This window comes from Hemibagrus wyckioides, linkage group LG28, assembly GCF_019097595.1.
Source record: "Hemibagrus wyckioides isolate EC202008001 linkage group LG28, SWU_Hwy_1.0, whole genome shotgun sequence".
NCBI lineage: Eukaryota > Metazoa > Chordata > Actinopteri > Siluriformes > Bagridae > Hemibagrus > Hemibagrus wyckioides.
In genome coordinates, this window is record NC_080737.1 from 7,058,815 (window position 1) to 7,070,882 (window position 12,068).

Consider the following 12,068-nt stretch of genomic DNA (forward strand, 5'->3'; position numbering starts at 1 on the left):
GCAACATTTTTTTTTTCTTTTTTCCTTTATTTTTGACCTAATTCATTCATCATGATGGAAGCGGTGCTGTTCCATCACCAAGAGTGAAAGACTAATGGATGTTGTTGCATCATTAAATGAATTGTCTCTGCCATTTATAGTACATCTAGATGAGGAATAAAACAAACAAACACCAGCAGAAAACTGGGACGCTCTCCTTTTGACGCTACAAATGTTTGTGTTGGCATGTTTACTCTCTCAGACAGCCTTTTCCATTCCGGTGTCAAGTGTCTCTTGGTCACACGGTTGGAACTCCTTGTGGTTTGATGATTTAGAAAGCAAGTCTTCAAGCTTCAGGGTTTTTGCCTTCATGGCCCCATGACGAGACTGTAGGTCAAACTTTAAAAAGAAAAAAAAAAAAGAAAGAAAAGAAGAAGAACTGAACCATCCTTTGATTTGTCAGGACATTGTCATTTGCACCTCCCAGTTTCCACTAGAAATGCAAAAACACACACTCCACTCCCTTCAACTGTTATATCCTCCTTCTACCATTGGGAGGGATGATATTTAATAGAAAGGCTTTTAAGTGGTGAAACCTGCCAGGTTTGATCCACACAGCATTTTATTACAAGAAGAACACAGCGTCCTTACTGCTGGACTCCAAAATGAAGGCCTGCTTAGCCGTCCTTTTGGCCTGTGCAATATTATGTGAGACCTTTGCAGGCAGTAAGTATTTTCCTCTTTATTACTTTAAAAAAAATATATCCTGTAAACTTTTAGTTTTCACTTCTTCCTATCCATTTATTTTCCTTCACGGAAAATGGCTTCAGGCACTAATGTGGTTATAGTCAACACGTACATTTTGTGGCAGATTGCGGATAAAATTTCATTTCCTCGCTGTTTCCTGAATTTTTGTGAACTGAAGCTCTGAAATTTATCACCAAAAATCAACCAAAATTCATTTAGTTCCTTTAATTTCTTTTTATCTTGAAGAAGCCATTTTCTTAACCAAACCATTTTTAAAAAATTTTTATATATAAAAAAAACCCCTTTATTTTTAGGTGTAATACTAGATATAAATTATGAAAACCATATATTTGATTTTGTTATACTCTTAAAATAACTTTCTCCATCTGGGAAAAATATAAAAACCATATAATATTTCAGGTATTATTAATGATATTAATATATCGGTATTAGATTTATTTAATTATTCTATCTATCTATCTATCTATCTATCTATCTATCTATCTATCTATCTATCTATCTATCTATCTATCTATCTGGCGAAAGGTTTTTGGACACCTGACCATTACATCACATGTCCTTGTTGAATATCCCAGTCCAAGTTTATTCCCCTTTTCCTGTTATAACAAGCTCCAGGCTCCTGGAAAGGTTTTCCACTGGATGTTGCAGGACTTGGAATGATTTCATTCAGCCACAAGAGCATTAGTAAGATCAGAAACTGATGGAGGGGTTAGTGTAGAGTGTAGTTGGTGTTCCAGTTCATCCCGAAGGTGTTCAGCAGGGTTGAGTCAGAGTCAGAGTCAGAGTCAGAGCTCGATGTTGTTGTTGAGAAAAATTTAATTTTAGTGAGTCCAGTAGAGACCTGGTAGTTCCAGTGAAGGGAAATTGTAACACTAGGGCGTGCAAAGATGTCTATCTATCTATCTATCTATCTATCTATCTATCTATCTATCTATCTATCTGTACAAAATTCTAATTAAAAAACATTTCTATCTATCTATCTATCTATCTATCTATCTATCTATCTATCTATCTATCTATCTATCTATCTATCTATCTATCTATCTATCTATCTATCTATCTATCTGTACAAAATTCTAATTAAAAAACATTTCTATCTATCTATCTATCTATCTATCTATCTATCTATCTATCTATCTATCTATCTATCTATCTATCTATCTATCTATCTATCTATCTATCTGTACAAAATTCTAATTAAAAAACATTTCTATCTATCTATCTATCTATCTATCTATCTATCTATCTATCTATCTATCTATCTATCTATCTATCTATCTATCTATCTATCTATCTATCTATCTATCTATCTATCTATCTATCTATCTGCCTACCTAAACCCTTTATAAACCAAATTCTTAAAGGATTGTACTTCATTACTATACTCTAAGTATTAAGTATGGAAAAGCCATTGGCTTTTATCTGTACAAAATTCTAATTAAAAAACATTTCTATCTATCTATCTATCTATCTATCTATCTATCTATCTATCTATCTATCTATCTATCTATCTATCTATCTATCTATCTATCTATCTATCTATCTATCTATCTATCTATCTATCTATCTATCTATGAAAGAGACACACTTGCACAGAGACACACACACTTATTTAGTCATTTCCAGTGAACCAGGATGGTCTCTGATGGTCGAATGACCTCACCCCCATGCACAAGAGTGCCAGGTTCACTTAATTGTTTCATGAAGAAGTAAATAATATATTTTTTAAAAATAATATTCTATGTCCTCCCAGTCACAGACTGAACTCTTTATGGAAGATGTTGGACTGGTGTTGAATAATCAGGGAATGTATTTTGCATGAGAATCTTGTAGAATTAAGTATAGTGGCACTTGGTTGATCACACATACTGGTAAATTAAGAATGACTATTTTTTTGGCATGTGGTCGCACATCCTCTCCTAAAAGGCGAATTTTGGTGTGTAGTCATCACTCTGCCTTGCAGAACCTTTTGTTCCTCCCAGGTTATTTTGGCCACATCATAAACCATACACTCCCGTACTAAATATTCGCTTGAAACACTACCCCGCCTATGGTGGCGTAAATTTTTGCCATATTGTTTCCGTAATCCTCATCTTTTGATTGTTCGAAAATTTCATGGCACCTTCGCTGTGAACTGGGAGCGGTAGTCACCAATCCCTGACAATAATTATGACACCTTAATTGTTTGGGTGGTTTTGTGGGCGGAATGCAAATGTTTCCCTTTAATTCTGCTACATGTTATGTTAATATATATTTCAGATATGTATGATATAAAATGTCTAGATTCTCAGACGCTCGCTGTTCGGTATTCAGACGTGTTTATCGTGTGAAAGAAGCCGTTAGAACTGAGCAGTGACTGACACTGACAGAAACTCACGACGAGACCGAACTTGTAGGTTAACTCTTCATTGTTGGCAAGGAGAACTTCAAGTATTCAGGCCTACAGTTACAACGGACAACATAATGTAATGATAAAATCATCCTAAACCTTAGACTGTTGTATTAAATAATACATTGATTTTAATTACAAAAATATACATAAATAAATAAAATTAAAATAAATAAAATTAAATAAAATTAAAACAAAAAAATAAAATAATAATGTAATTTACAAGCTGAACGTCCATCAATTAATATATTTGTGGTAATTAAACATGATCAAAAAATTTAAAACATTAAGTAATTTAGAAGATTTGTTTTTGTTGCATAGACATTTTTAGTCAGGAATTGATTAAACCTTAGTTATAAAATGTATGTATATTATAAAAATGTACGCAATTGTTACCCCAGGTTTATTACAGAAAATGTTAACACAGTTACTTCAGGCAAGACCCAATTTTTGGCGAAGGCTCTTGGATAAATAACATCTGGAAAAAGGTCTCCTTGTAAAAAGTAGCTATAAAAATCTAAAATACCAAAACTCAATTGGATAATGTTGATTTAACTGTTTCTTTTTTTTAACAACTTTCAGGAATGTGTTAAGCCCCACCCTTTTACACAATCACATCGTGACTTATATCCCTGAAAAGCCTGTTTGCTGATAGATTTGCATGCAACTTATGAGTCACTATAATCAACTACGTCAATTAAATTAAGAAACCTTTATAAACCTTAAAAGCTATATTTCTTTAAAAGAATTTCTGAATTACAATAAAAATGGTGATTTTACATGTTTATCCTTATCACTAATGAAAAGAATACGTATACTACAACAGAACTTTCCAGAATGTTATATATTGGTGATTTATATTAGATTCTATACTGAAAAAATCATATGTAGAAGACTTTTAGTTGAAAACCCTCAATATAAAAAAGACAGAAAGAAAGAAATCAACTGGTAAAAGATGAAGGTGATATCTATTGTTTAAACCTGTAGTGTCTAGCCTTAAGGGATCTTTGGTTTCCACTAGAATATGCTAGAATATGTCATTTCTAACAGAACCAGGTGTTAACCTGCTGGCTAAACATGTCCATTTTGTTCAACAGCTAGGGTCGACATCACACCATCTCTTTCGACAGATGTGACCGTACCAGTCACTACCAACACTGTGAACCTTCAGCAGCCATATTGCTACTTTGAAAACACCTCACTGTGTGGTAACAAAACCCAATGCTCTGTATGGCTGGTGTCTTCACTTAGCTCAGGTGAGGTTCTTTTTGCTTTGCTTTAACTCTTAAATGAAAGGGAAAATGATAATCTAACGCAAAGAAAAAGACAATTCTCCTGTGATGAAAAATAACATATGGATGATAAAAGTACAGCAGCAAAGGGGCGGAGTTTTAGCCATTTTTTGCCAACGTCGTACTTTTCTCTCAATTCTTCAAATTTCCTTACATTTTATATGAGCTACCAGTACAAATATCCTGACGATAACCAAATAAACTTTCCCATCCCATAGTTTTCTCCTTAATGACTAGCACTATGCTAATTTTTTAAAATTATTTTTTTGTGTGTCTTTCCCCTCCTTTATAGCAACAAGCTCATACGACAAACTCACTGCTGGTTACATAGCTCCATATAACGCAAATACCTACACTTCTAACGGAATTGGGTACTCCACGATCCCAATCAATAGTTTGGATAAAATACCCTGCAATGGTACTACACCTAACAATTTTGTAGTTGGAGCAGATACTGTTTGTAGCAAACCTAACTGCAATGGTGTGTTGCCTGCTGGACAAGCTATGAGGTAATCCAGATATCTTATTCTCCAAATATTATTCCATTCTGGAGACCTGGAAGTCTTTTAAGCTCGTTAAACTGTTGATCATTTTCATGTCTGATCTGTTATTGTTTTTTTTTTTCCCCCCACTAGCTTTAAGTATATTTTGGTCGATCAAAACAACAGCATTATTGCAAACACAAACTGGCTGCAGAACGTTACCACGAAAAACAGTAAGGAATCATGAGTCCTCTCTTTCAGTCCTTGGAGCAATCCATTTAAAAAAAGACTTTAATCATAACTCTTCTCTGTTTTGTTTCCGCAGTACAAAGTCCAGGCAGTCTTGGTAGTGCTTATGCTGGAAGGTCTGGTGCAATGGTGGTGATCACAGCCATTCTTTCTGTTGCCATGGCTTTGCTTTTGCTGTTGCTGCTTATTGCCTTGATCCTGGCCTGGTAGGTCAACCCCTAAAAACGATTCATATTTTTTATCATCAGATAAAAATGAAAGATGAAAATGACAATGAATGCGTTTGATTTCAACGCCGCATTTTCAATGTCACAAGGTCTCATTGATGCCATAATAAGAATATTTTGTTGGGGGAAAATTTTAAGGACATTAAAAGGCATCTGCATTCTTGATCTCATCACATCTCAGCCGAGGTTCCTCCGAATACCAAACATGCTAAATAGATAAATTACTGTTTTGTCTAATTTGTACTTTGGACTGGATGTATACTTAGTCCATCAGGCTTTAGTTTCTCCTTCAATTTCATATAAAAGAAAAAAGAACACTAGACCAAATAACGTACCTCATTCATGTTTATTACACCCATGACTCTTAGATGTATCAACAAAACAGGTTGAAAAATATTAGTGCAAATAGGGAACAAATCTAATGCCATGACTTCCACTGAAATATATTTACATTTGGTACACACCCATATCCCATTTTATATACAGTTGAGGGTTAAGAGTCTTGCTCAGTGGCCCAGCGATTCAAACTCAAGATTCTGATCAAGAGTCCAACACTTTAACCACTCAGCTACCACATCCCCCCATATAGCTACAGGCTGAGTAAATCAGCCCCAGCCTCAGTTCTTCATACCACTCTGTGTGTTTTCACTCACAACCATTGGTTCCATTTGTTGTTTCATTTGTATAAGGAAACAAACCTTTTTTCTTACCCATTAATCCAATTATCACAGTCACTAAGACCGATTTAGCCAAGACATGTTTTATTCCAGATATCCAGACACCTCTAATGTGTCTAACATAGATGAACATAAACGAGTCTAGTTCACATTTGCATAATTCCCAAATTGTTTCTTAATAAGTTCATTCATTATTAAAAAAAAAGAACAAAGTACTTCAATGTACTAATAAAGTCTAAAAAGGCCTTCCATAAAAGATTCTCCAAAAGTCTGCTGTCAAATTAGGCTTCACATGTTTCATCTCGTACTTAAGCGAAGGGTTAAATGCAAATTATGTGCAAAAAAAACAAACAAAAAAACCTCAGGGTAGTATTTTTCCCTGTAGCCATGGCTGTCACTCTGCTTTAAAAAGCTGACAGAAGGTTTCTCTTCCAGCTGCTGCCGCAGAGGGAAATCACAGTCGTATGAAGCCAGGCGTCAACCTTCGGTGATCGGATCCCTCCGTATTCCCAGTTATGACGTGCACCACCTGAAGAACCCTTCCCCCTATGACAACCCTGCATATGAGCACGAGCTGAATAAGAAGAGGTACACCACCAATTCCACCCTGCCCCAGAAAACCACCACGGTGATCACTCACGTGCACTCCAGCTCTCCAGATAACATCACCCTGCAGAAAATGTGAAATGTGCTTATTTTCACAGCAGTGTATCTGACACTTTAGGAAATATTTCGATCAAATGCAAATGTGGCTAAAAATCTTTGATCACATGTTTCTGATTTGAAGTTTTAACCGTTAAAATTCTCTTTAATACTATTATTATTCTTACTACTTCTGCAAATATTAATAATATTGCAATTGGTAATAATAATACGTTTTATTTAAATAGCACAGTATTTATATTTGTAATGAAGCTCAATAGATCAATTATGAATCTGTAAGTACAAATAAACTTCAGGGGGAAAAAATGCTAAATTGAAAAATTATGACAAAATAACTCAAATTAGGTTCATTCAAAAACATTTTGGTCTGGGTTTACAGTTTATAACTTTTATAGAAATTCTATAAAACTACTTTGATAAAAAAAATAAAATAAAATAATTAAATTGGTAATCAATGAATTCAAGCTAGCAGTATGACTTGTTTAATATGTTTAATAGTTTCCTAGCCACTGTAATCAAGTCTTAAACTCTCAAATCGATGCAAGTTTCCTTTTCTCCTTTTTCTGCACTATAATCAATGAATTTCTAATATATTACCAAAGAGTATATTATAGAAGCGGTATTGGGGCTAAATAAGTAAACGTTGGCCGAAAACTGTGTACATAGCAGTATGTAAGATGTAAGGTTTATACAGGCGTGGATGAAGTACTGAGAAATTATACTTAAGTGTAAGTAAAGAAAATTAGTCCGGGTTGTACTCAATTAAAAGTAGCCAAAAAAAAATTTAATTTTAAATTTTAAAAAGCTTAAACTTAACTTTTAAAAAAATTTTAAACTTAAAAAAAATAAAATGTATTAGAAACAAAATCATATTTTTTTAACGGTGAAATTGTTCAATTTTTGTTTTTATTTTGCTGATTTAATTTGCAATATTTACTGTTTGCTACAAACTTACTTGCTGCCTAACCAATTATGCTAGCTATATAATCAATCACCTGGCATTGGCAAAGAAAACAAGCTAACTTAGTTCAATATAGACCGAAGTAAATATTGGGAAATTAGCGAAACTTACTTCAACACGCCTCTAATTTTCAAATTGCCTTGCAGAGAGTTTGCTTAGAATTTTACCGAGGTAAGCCCAGGGGGTTCCTCAAGTTCCTCAGTGCAGTCCAATGGCTTTTCCATACTTAATACTTAGAGTATAGTAATGAAGTACAATCCTTTAAGAATTTGGTTTATAAAGGGTTTAGGTAGGCAGATAGATAGATAGATAGATAGATAGATAGATAGATAGATAGATAGATAGATAGATAGATAGATAGATAGATAGATAGATAGATAGATAGATAGATAGATAGATAGATATTCTACCTACTCCTTCATTGAACAGACTTACCTCCAATGTACAATTTTAAAGTCCAATATATCAAATCTCTAAGATGTATGTAGTCATGAAATGCAGAACAGATCGTTGCATGCTGCACTGCTTTAAACTTTCAAGGCATTATGAAATAAAAACGAAATGTTTACCAAAACCAAAGAGGTGTGAAGGTGCCATAATTAATGTTTAATGAATTGTGATGTTCACCAGGTGGAGCTGTTTGCCATGAAGCTCAATTACACATTTTTATAGCCTCTAATGGCAAATTATGAGAGAGACTGCTGGGCAGAGATCAGGAGTTCTTTTAAATCAAGACCTTTGACAAATATCTATTTGCTGTTTTTATGCTGCCCGGACGTGCAGTATAAACCACAGGATTAGACACATTTCCTGAGGAAATAAACTGGATGAGAACAAATAGTAGTTCCAGCAAAGCAGTTTTATAAAATAATCAGTGAAGTGAAAAACAAATTGCTAGCTATTACTAGCTTTGTTGAAAAATATGCCATAACGGTCATTTGTAAATGTTTAAGCATAACCACAGGAATATTGACCTAGAAATTTTTGGCAAATTTATTAATATATTTCTTGTCTTCTGAACAGAAATCTACCCAAAGCCTTGTTCCAGACACATACAAACCTCATAAAGTTGTAACAACTATTAAACACATTGAGATAATTGTCAACTGACTTTTTTTAATGACTTTAAAGAGGCAGTTTGAAAGTCTACCGTCCGAATGAAAAATTACAATTAGAAGATTTATTTATTATTCTTTTCCTCTCCCACCCCTGCTACTATTCACACTTCACCTCAGTGGCTTCTTTTTCAGCCTGTTTGTTTGTTTTTTCAGGGCCAGAAAAAATCTAAACACAAGCCTGAAATGAAGAGGCTACCCAATTCCATTGCAAGGAAATTTTAGTAAATTGATTTGTTTTTGAATGTTTTTTAGGTTTCTTTGAAATGACGTTGTTTTTATGCGCCTAGAAACACCTGACCAGATTACAAACAGCACCTTTAAAAGCACTTAAATGAAGAAGACCAGTTTTCTTCTGAAGTTATGAGCTTTGTCGACCTTACAGAATTCCAGACCCCGAGCATTTTGCCATCATGCCGAACAGTTTTAAAGGTGCCCTCTGTGAGTTTAGCTTGGCGAGATATATACACTGAGGATTCTTGGGTTCTTTGAATAAGGTGAAATACTTCTCAACCAAACTCAGGGTCCCATTTTTTTCTTCTTCTTCCATCTCTGACCTCAGCGGATAGATGGTTGAGTCACAGAAAGCCCACATAAGCTGGGCTGTCGACTCCAGGTCACTGTTATGTGGGTAAAGGATAGATTTGTGAGCCAGTGAGTCACCCAAGCCCACACACACACACACACACACACGTACACATACATGAAAGCACAATACCCTCCTCTTTAGCGATTACTCATGCTCAAGAAAAGATAGCTTTAATTTAAAATGGCACCTGAAGCTATCTGGATTTCAGGGGGGAGCCTGTGCTCCTGTGTCATTGGTATTTATTTCGAAGTTCTCTCAAGGAATCCATCACTGATGGGAAAATCTCTCTGGAGTACATGAAGCGTTCTCTTTTTCTAGCATCCTCGGAAAACCCCTCTGCTGCCGGGGAGGAATGAGTCATCCTTCGCTCACACCATAATCATAACAGACCTTTATTTTTTAACCAAACCTCAACATTAATCCTAGTGCAAATATTTCTGTCAAGCAGCTCCCCACGGTGTGTGCATTTCGACACCTTCTCTCCCTCGCTGTAGGCTTGCAGTCATTTTATTTTATATCTAAAAGCAAACATGACATTTGTCCTTCCGATTTTTTTCCCCCCTCGAGCGCCAGATCTTTCTGTGTAGACATATGGTCGGCGGTGATAAGACTTTTATATCAAAAGGCACTTTTGTTTGTGAAGGAAAAGTTTCACTTCTGTTTAGACAGTTTTATTTATTTTTTCTCCGGTTTCAACAATTTATCAGTAGTCTCACTAACTCTCTCTCTCTCACACACACACACACACAGAGAGAGAGAAGGCATACCCAGACTACATCAGGTTTGTTGGTGCACACTGAGATTGAAAGGATATCAGCAAATCACTCTACATTCCCTGAGATCCATTTTAAAACAGCATGTAGAGCCCCAACTGTGAATATTTAATAAAAATGAAATGGATAAAATGTAAACATGGTGTACAGTAATAAGAATCGTCACTGTAGGAAAGGATATATATTATTTTAAACTGACAAAATGACTTCTGTATGCATTTTATTTATCAAAGGACTTTATAAATATTCATGAATATGCAAATGCAAAAATGCCCTCATGGTAATTCCAGAAATTCCAGGCTTAGTGGTTAGCACTGTTGCCTCACAGCAAGAAGGTCCTGGGTTGGAACAGACAGGGGCCTTTCTGTGTGGAGTTTGCATGTTCTCCCTGTGCCTGCGTGGGTTTACTCTGGGTACTCCGGTTTCCTCCCACAGTCCAAAAACATGTAGATTAGGTTGATTGGTAATTCTAAATTCCCCGTAGGAGTGAGTGTGAGTGTGAGTCTGTATGTGATGCACTGGCGACCTGTCCAGGGTGTACCCCTGCCTTTCTCCCAGTGTGTGCTGGGATAGGTTCCAGCAGATCCCTGTGACCCTAATTAGAAATAAAGCGGGTATAGACAATGGATGGATGGATGTAATTCCAAATTCCTTCCTCCTATAAACTGTTCTGTTGTGTATGATGTACAGGATAACAAATGCAACCATATACACAGAAGTATAGCTACAGTATGTGTAAGCACAGCGCTGCTGAATTCTCACTCCCGACATGTCAGAAGGTGTTGATTCGTCTTCTATAAACAGCAGTTTTTGACAGCAGTCCAACCGCAAGATTTATATGAATGCTCTCGCTCTGATACATTTTCGTTTCTATAGAAACAGCTAATTCACTTGGGCTTTTATATAATCTACTAATACTACTATGTCTTATTTATAACATGCTTCTCAATGATCTAAGGATTCCACGGTTAAATACAGATTCGCTATTATTAATAATAAACAGGTTTATAAAAGCAGACAAAGAAAAACAACTGATGACATTTTTAATAAAGGGATGTTATTTGTTTTGGAAGGAGTCTCCAGTGTCAGCACTTTGTGGATTTTCCACCACTATCAAGTGTCTCATTTATAGAGAAATAATGCAGCTCATCATGTTTATTAAAGCTGTTTTGTTGTTGTTGTTGTTTATACTGTTTCTTAAATCGTGTTTTAAACTTTGTAAGAAACAAGCTACATTGAACACACACAACGACGACGTCTATGACATTGAAAGTATGTTCTGTTTTGCGGTTATTTGTTCTTTTAGCTGTCTAGCACTGTTTATCGGGGCTGATATTAAATAACCAATATAAACAGTGCAGTCTTTCAGTTTTCATTTACATATTTTTTTTAAAAAGGTGCTGTAATTTCTACACTATTCAGCAGATTTGGCCATCGAATTAAAGCTGAAATGATTTCGTTTCAACTTCAACCTACAGTGTTAGACAGCTGAAATAACAATAACTTTTCAACGCTCAAATATTGCATCAAATATTGCAACGCATCTGAATGTAAAGAAATAGAACCCCAAATTGTCAGTTCTGAAAACTTTCATGTCATTGTAGGAAAACCTACTGTTAAATAAATCACTTTACACGAAGTGTCACAATTTCAGTGATTATACATCCATCCCTGCTTTATTCCTAATTATGGTCACGGGGATCTGCTGGAGCCTATCCCAGCACACAATGGGCGAGAGGCTGGGGTACACCCTGGACAGGTCACCAGTCCATCACAGGGCCACACATATAGACAGTCAACCACTCACTCCTAGGGGCAATTTAGAATTACCAATCAAGTTTTTGGGGGAAACCGGAGTAAACCCACGCAGGTACGGGGAGAACATGCAAACTCCACTGCCTGTT

The 12,068-nt window shown here is 35.5% G+C and overlaps 1 protein-coding gene across 1 annotated transcript; it reads left to right on the forward strand.

Moving 5' to 3' along the window:
* Nucleotides 1-523: 523 nt before the first annotated feature.
* upk3b (uroplakin 3b) lies at nucleotides 524-8,266 on the forward strand. Its single transcript, XM_058382805.1, has 6 exons — nucleotides 524-705; nucleotides 4,234-4,392; nucleotides 4,721-4,937; nucleotides 5,064-5,143; nucleotides 5,236-5,365; nucleotides 6,499-8,266. Exons 1-6 carry the CDS (start codon nucleotides 645-647, stop codon nucleotides 6,746-6,748), a joined length of 897 nt encoding a protein of 298 aa, XP_058238788.1. The 5' UTR covers nucleotides 524-644; the 3' UTR covers nucleotides 6,749-8,266.
* Nucleotides 8,267-12,068: the final 3,802 nt, after the last annotated feature.

Bases quoted from the DNA above. Each gene is read 5' to 3' on its own strand.
- upk3b (XM_058382805.1), top strand. From the start codon at position 645: ATGAAGGCCTGCTTAGCCGTCCTTTTGGCCTGTGCAATATTATGTGAG. The intron at 706-4,233 runs GTAAGTATTTTC...TTTGTTCAACAG, and splicing joins ATGTGAGACCTTTGCAGGCA to CTAGGGTCGACATCACACCA. The intron at 5,144-5,235 runs GTAAGGAATCAT...TTGTTTCCGCAG, and splicing joins GAACGTTACCACGAAAAACA to TACAAAGTCCAGGCAGTCTT.